The sequence below is a fragment of the Diaphorina citri genome, unplaced genomic scaffold, assembly GCF_000475195.1.
Source record: "Diaphorina citri unplaced genomic scaffold, Diaci psyllid genome assembly version 1.1 scaffold15, whole genome shotgun sequence".
Taxonomy (NCBI): domain Eukaryota; kingdom Metazoa; phylum Arthropoda; class Insecta; order Hemiptera; family Psyllidae; genus Diaphorina; species Diaphorina citri.
Genome location: NW_007377454.1, coordinates 595706 through 602547, shown reverse-complemented (window position 1 = coordinate 602547; position 6842 = coordinate 595706). Strand labels below are relative to the sequence as shown.

The 6842-nt window shown below is 37.6% G+C and overlaps 1 protein-coding gene across 1 annotated transcript in view; it reads right to left on the bottom strand.

Annotated features, from left to right (window-relative positions):
* Positions 1–4824, bottom strand: part of LOC103507560 (probable ATP-dependent RNA helicase DDX52) — a gene marked incomplete at its 3' end in the record, with an annotated part of 5810 nt that extends 986 nt beyond the window's left edge. Inside the window, exons 1-6 of the mRNA XM_008472049.3 lie at positions 4577–4824; positions 3528–3653; positions 3056–3265; positions 2403–2498; positions 749–839; positions 102–429 (exon numbers count right to left, since the gene is read on the bottom strand). Coding sequence (XP_008470271.2) covers positions 102–429; positions 749–839; positions 2403–2498; positions 3056–3265; positions 3528–3611 — 809 coding nt within the window. The remainder of the gene's footprint in view (positions 1–101; positions 430–748; positions 840–2402; positions 2499–3055; positions 3266–3527; positions 3654–4576) is intronic.
* Positions 4825–6842: the final 2018 nt, after the last annotated feature.

Here is a 6842-nt window from a genome sequence, read left to right as displayed (position 1 = left end):
TTAACCAGGCGAGCGTCTTGACCACTACCCCACCAAGGTAGGTTACAATTCCTGCTATGAAACCTAAAAGAACCGAACAAACAAAAAAATCTTCCACTCACTTGGCCAAGTTCAAGGCAGGCGGGTCCATCTGGAGCAGATACACAAGCTTGTTTGGGGTCGTGATGAGGACGTCAAACTTCTGCGCGGAGCGCGGCCCAAACTTTTCCGCCGCCTGTTGTATTTTCCCAATCACATGAGCGCGCAGCCCCAGGCCCTCGGACAAACGGACTGTTTCGTTGTAGGTTTGTTTGGCCAGTTCCCGAGTGGGGCAGACGATGACCGCGCGAAAGCCGAGGTTCTTCGGCCCCCGTAGGGAGTGTATGATGGGGATTAGGAAGGCGGCGGTCTTGCCCGACCCTGTGGGGGCGCAGGCAAATATTTGACGACCTAAGGGTGAAAGGTAAGTGATGGTGAAATGAGGTTCTTAAACTCGTAAGTTTGCTATAGAAAATACGTTGCACCAAGCCATTAGATTAGAGCTCCATTATTATGTGGTCAAATTCTCAAATAAATGAGGATAAAATTCCATACCTTGGCTGAGATCGAAGCAGTTACAGTTCCCTCTGTCAAACCTCTTTTTTTTTAAAAAAAAAAAGAACCCATGCCCTCCTGTTTTCCTCCTTTTTTTGCTTTAAGGACGATAAGACCTTAGCAGTTACAGTTTCTTCTATCAAACCTTTGAAAAAAAAAAAAACTCAAATTTTACCTTGTAACATGGCTGGTATGGTCTGCATTTGTATCGGTGTCGGAGTGGTATATCCTGCCTTCTCAATGTTGGTAACTAGTTTGTCGGACACCTTATAGTCCGAGCTACGGAGGACGGCATACGACATCGGTCTGGGCTTTCCTGCTGACCCGCTCTTCCGATCTAGTCCAACATTAATCTGCACCCGCCTCTTCAGTTTCCTACGGCACCACTTGGCAACATCTTCAGTGTGAGTGGCGGAAAACATGCCTCGCTTCAGATTAGGGCCGCTACAGGCCGCGTATATAACGGCCAACTGATCTCGGAACCCGCGCACTCCGGCCTCGAATAGTTTGTCTGATTCGTCTACGATAAGCCATTCCACACTGAAAATAATCACATAGGTAACATTATTACGAGTTCCATTATGCTCCACGCCCCCTCATGCTCCACGCGTACTTCTGTTGGCCCCGGGGGGGGGGTTGGGTGGACTAGTGGTAGTGCTGTCACAATTTAATCTTGTAATTGTCCTGATATGTTAAAATTTAATAATAAAGCACAATTATTACTATTATTACGTGGTCAATTTCTCAAATAAATAAGGATAAAATTCTATGTTTCGGCTGGGATCGAACCCACACTTTTTTTTTTAACCAGGCGAGCGTCTTGACCACTACCCCACCAAGGTAGGTTACAATTCCTGCTATGAAACCTAAAAGAACCGAACAAACAAAAAAACCTTCCACTCACTTGGCCAAGTTTACTTACAATTACACGATGCGCATTTCGATCATTGGATCATCATCAGGTGGATATGTCAATATTTTACGAAACACTAACGAAAAAGCACGTATATCGGTAACATTTAACACTAAAACACGGGAAATAAAATAAAAAGCTCTTTATTTTATTTTATTTCCCGTGTTTTAGTGTTAAATGTTACCGATATACGTGCTTTTTCGTAAGTGTTTCGTAAAATATTGACATATCCACCTGATGATGATCCAATGATCGAAATGTGCATCGTGTAATTGTAAGTAAAAAACATGGTATCTTAAGGCTAAATAATTGAGAAATCACACAAAAAGAACGAAAAAAATGAGGGCATTTAAATTTGTCCAGATGTGTTTTATGATTTGACTTGTGTGGTTTGAAGTAGCCCCTTCCCTCTACTTGTTTGAAGCGCTATGCTCTCCACCTCCAATCTGTTTTGAGCCTCGTGAGGAAAATGAGTAGCTATGACATATATGTAAATGCGCATAGCGACCGGTGCCAGCATGGTAGGTAAACATTGGATGTTAGGATTATTGAGATATTGGGAAAAATCCTACAATGCTGCAGTGAGCATCTTACTTACTTTACTTACTTTCCGTACTTACTTTACTTACTTACTTTACTTACTTACTGCAGTGAGCATCAAAGTTGTGACATAATAACACAAAGAAACTGCATTTACATTTTACTCTGTTTTGAGCCTGAAATTTACTAGACTCTTTTTCGCTCAGAAAATTCAAATCTTTGTTTAAAAAGCAGTTACAGTTTCTTCTATCAAACCTTTGAAAAAAAAAAAAACTCAAATTTTACCTTGTAACATGGCTGGTATGGTCTGCATTTGTATCGGTGTCGGAGTGGTATATCCTGCCTTCTCAATGTTGGTAACTAGTTTGTCGGACACCTTATAGTCCGAGCTAAGTTCAGCAAAGCTTTCTATTGGCTTGACAACGTTTTTTCCCTTGACAGTAATACGATGCAGTTTCCGTAGATGATTGATCTAATGACAAAAACCAAAAATATTAACGTAAAGAGAAGGAAAAGAAAGATGGGAATTTTAATTGTGTTAAGCATAAATGACAGTCACAAATATTGTTCCCTGCTTAACAGACTACGCTAAATTTTATGACTTTACCTTGAGCCACCAACCACCAGATCCAGAGTCCACTGTGCTATTCACTGCACCAAGATTGATTTAATCAACAATAAAATTATAATGTAAATATTGACTTGTAAAATGGATGGTGTGGTAACACCTGTACTAATCCATAGGAAATCCAAGCTGGCACATTCCTAACCATTGCAGATCAAGTGTTCAGATTACAAAAGGGAAATACACCTCCACTGAGGCATTAAGATCAATATGTAGAGTTTATACTTGGTCTGTAGCATATATAATATTTCCTAGTAGCACTGTTAAACTGCTCTGACTTGGCAGGGTGGAGCACTACCACACTCCTAAATTTTAAACTGGGAGTCCTGGGAGAGTCAGAGTCATCTTTCACTACACAATTGACCCTAACTATAACATATGCACATTCCAAGCTATTTACTTACCTGCTCTTCTTCTAGAAGTTTCTTTTTCTCTTCTGAGAACTCTTTCTTCTTCTTTTTCTTTGCTGGTTGTATTTCTTCAGCATCTTGCATTTCTGGTTTCTCTTCATTTTCAGACTCAACTTCTTCCTTTACTTCTTCTTCACTTTTAATTTGTTTTTTCAATTGACTTGGGTCATTGACATGAAAGGCAGGTTTTTCAGGATCACTTTTCTGAAGAACAAAAAGAAATTGATTGGTTAGATAAAAATTAAATGAAGGGGGGATGTTTAAATTAAATAATAATAGTTATAGGAATAGGACGCAGTGGTGGAATGATGTATCCTGTAAGTAGTTATTATTGGATATTCCTGGAAGAATTAGATAAAAATGCAAATTTTACAACCACCTTTGCAAAATTTGTAAAACTTGTTAAACAAATTAATATACAAACATTACTTACTTATATCCTTTTCTAGTTAAAAACTGGTCTTACCACAAAGCCAGGTATGAATTCTGGCCTTTTCCTTTTGAACGAGCAACCAACACTCAATTTTCTAAATATATCTTGGGCATCCATTATCTTCTCCTACTTTTAATTAAAAGTCTGAGCATTGACAATCTGAAAACATACAATACAAAAGCAAGTGAACAAGCAAAATTAAGTAATCAACTCTGTTTTTTTTTTTTAATAACAATTCCTAGTGCTTGTATTTCCCCACAGTCACACTACACCTTAGACTTACCTACAAGTCTTGGTCCATTAGAACTAGAGCTAACAGAACGGTTACACTTCTTAACAGGGGCAAAAAAAAAAAAAACATCCCAACCGGGAGTTGAACGCGGGTCACCCAAAAGCCAATTAGGCGTCTTGACCACTCGGCTACAGAGTCATCCGTCCAAGGAAGGGTATAAAACACCAATTTAAACCTTCTACCTAACCTTCTCAACAGTGCCCTAAATCACCAAAGTATGGAAAAGTATTTACAATTCCATATTTCGATATGATTCGTCCAAATTCAAAATTCTGCTTTTTGAATTCATACTTTGGTGATTTAGGGCACAAGATAAAAAAAACCTACTGGATGTTGAACCCGGATCTCTCGCTCGCCAGCCCAGCGTGCAGCGTCTTAATCACTCGGCCACCGAGCCATCCGTCAACAGTGTTGAAAAGACGGTCAGCCATACCGGGGATTGAACCCAGGTCTCCCAATCACCAGCCAAGCGTCTTAACCAATCGGCCACGAAGCCATCTTTCAAAGAGTGGTTCTAAAACACCAATATGTCCCTCGGTGGCGTAGTGGTCAAGACGCTCGCCTGGTAATCAGGAGGGCGTGGGTTCGATCCCAGCCGAGGTATGACTTGAGCTTGTGGTTATAAACCCATGTAAACAAGTACAAAAAAAATCTCCTCATAAATAATTTCCTCTATTAATGAATCCCAATGTTCCCCCGAGTATCTGTACTCGGGTCATGCTACCCAATGAAATATTACTTTCAAACCCTCCTAAACTCTCTCTTCTAAACCTCATCCACCTATACTTACTGTAAAGCTTCAGAAGTTCAGGATCCTTGTGAATATGGTCCAAGGAGCTATTCCAATACAAATCAGCAAGCCCAATTATCAAAACCACAAGAAAAGAAATGGGATATACTTTGTTTCCAAACTATAGTCAGAGGAAAAGCTCTGGTACTCTGGTTTTCGTTGGGTTTTTTAGTGGAAAATCAAGAAAATTCGAAATTCGAAAAATCTTGTGAATTTTTGGAAATTTGAAATTTCTAGATAAACAAAAGCACGTGGTTGATTGGAAGCAGTGTTGCCAGATTTCCTAAAGGTCCTTTTATACGACCCGACGTGTTCGAATAATGAAAAAAATATTTTTGTAATAAAAATATAAATTGATTAAATTAGTTATTCATAATTTAAATAGTTCAAGGTAGTTTATCTTTATTTTATATCTAAATATGTCACTAAATAATAAATCAATTAAAGAAATTTATCTTTTTTTTTTATTTTTTTGTTTCGTGTTTAACAAGATGAGAAGGTTAGTTTGGCAACGTTGCAACCCTTTTATTTGAAATCAGCTGAAATAACGACAAATCAACAACAGATAAAGGTTATCTTCCCATTTTGGATTTTGGTTCTAAGTTCAAATGTTCAAAATTTAAAAATTTTAGAAAATTTTCCTAATTTACTTTTCGGTGTCTGTTGTCAGTGTAGAAAATTTGTTAGCCCAATTTTTATATGTTTCTTGTTCTTTATATTTTCGGTATTTATCAAGTTCATAATACATGAGCACCTCACCACCTCATGCTGTTTGTGTAAGGTAAACTACCTTCCTACATGTTTGTCTTTAATTCATTCTAATCTCATACAAGTGATAACAGAACGTTCTCAGACCCTTGCTTTTTATGTGATTAGCATCAATTATTTCTAGTTAATTTGTTGAAAAATCAACACAGTGAATAAGTTCTTTGAATTTATTATTTTCGGTCTATTCTGATGTTAAAAATTGATTGTGTTCTAAACTTTTATGTCCAACAAAATGAATGAATCACAAACAGGCTTGTCTCTCAAGTTTGAAGGCATGAAAATTTTTCATAATTAAAAATTGTCTATTTAAGGTTAGAATATTTTTTTCCTTCTTCAAGCAGTGTGATAAGGTGTAAATTTTCAATTGACACAGTGGAAACTGTTTTACCGAGTTCTTGGGACTAGAATACTTCATTTTGATTTTTTAAATTTCACACCTAACTTGAAGTGACATTGATATTCAATGTAATTGATAAGCACTCTGTTCCCTTGTTAAAATTAACAGTTGGTATTTTCTAGGGGTGTCTTGAGTATAGGTACTTTGATTTAATCAATTACTTGTTGCACTTTTTAAGGTAGAAATGCTTACACTCAAGGTCCTTTTGACTACAAGATTAAATTCCAAGACCACAAGGTTAGATGATTGAATTTTCAACTGAAACAATTTCAAAAATGTCAGTCATACCTACCTACTGAAAGTGTGTTTCTTATCACTTAACTGAATACTTGCGTTCACTTGGTTGTTGCATCATAATAAACTCTTTTTACCTACTAATAAGTGATACCTTCTTTAGCTATCACTTACACCTACATAGCCTTGAAGACCTTGACATAGGTAAATTTTGTATCAGACCAAAAAATTACACTATTTTTGGTAATTATGCAGAAGTCACGTCTGTGGAGAAAAAAAGCTCCTTTTTGTATTTAACTACCTACATAGCCTTGAAGACCTTGACATAGGTAAATTTTGTATCAGACCAAAAAATTACACTATTTTTGGTAATTATGCAGAAGTCACATCTTAACCTAACCTAACCTAACCTAACCTAAACCTAACCTAACCTAACCTAAACCTAACCTAACCTAACCTAACCTAACCTAACCTAAACCCAACCCAACCCAACCCTAACCCTAACCCTAACCCAACCCAACCCTAACCTAACCCTAACCCTAACCCTAACCCTGGTCACTGCTCATTTGTACGTTTAACCTAACCCTAACCTAACACTGGTCACTGCTCATTTGTACGTTTAACCTAACCCTAACCTAACAATGGTCACTGCTCATTTGTACGATTAACCTAACCCTAACCTAACACTGGTCACTACTCATTATTTGTAAAAGCTCCTTTTTGCGTTTAACCTAACCCTACAATAACACTGGTCACTGCTTATTTGTAAAAGCTCCTTTTTGCGTTTAACCTAACCCTATAATAACACTGGTCACTGCTCATTTGTGTGTGAAAGTTCCTTTTTGCCGTTCAAACCTAAAACCCTAC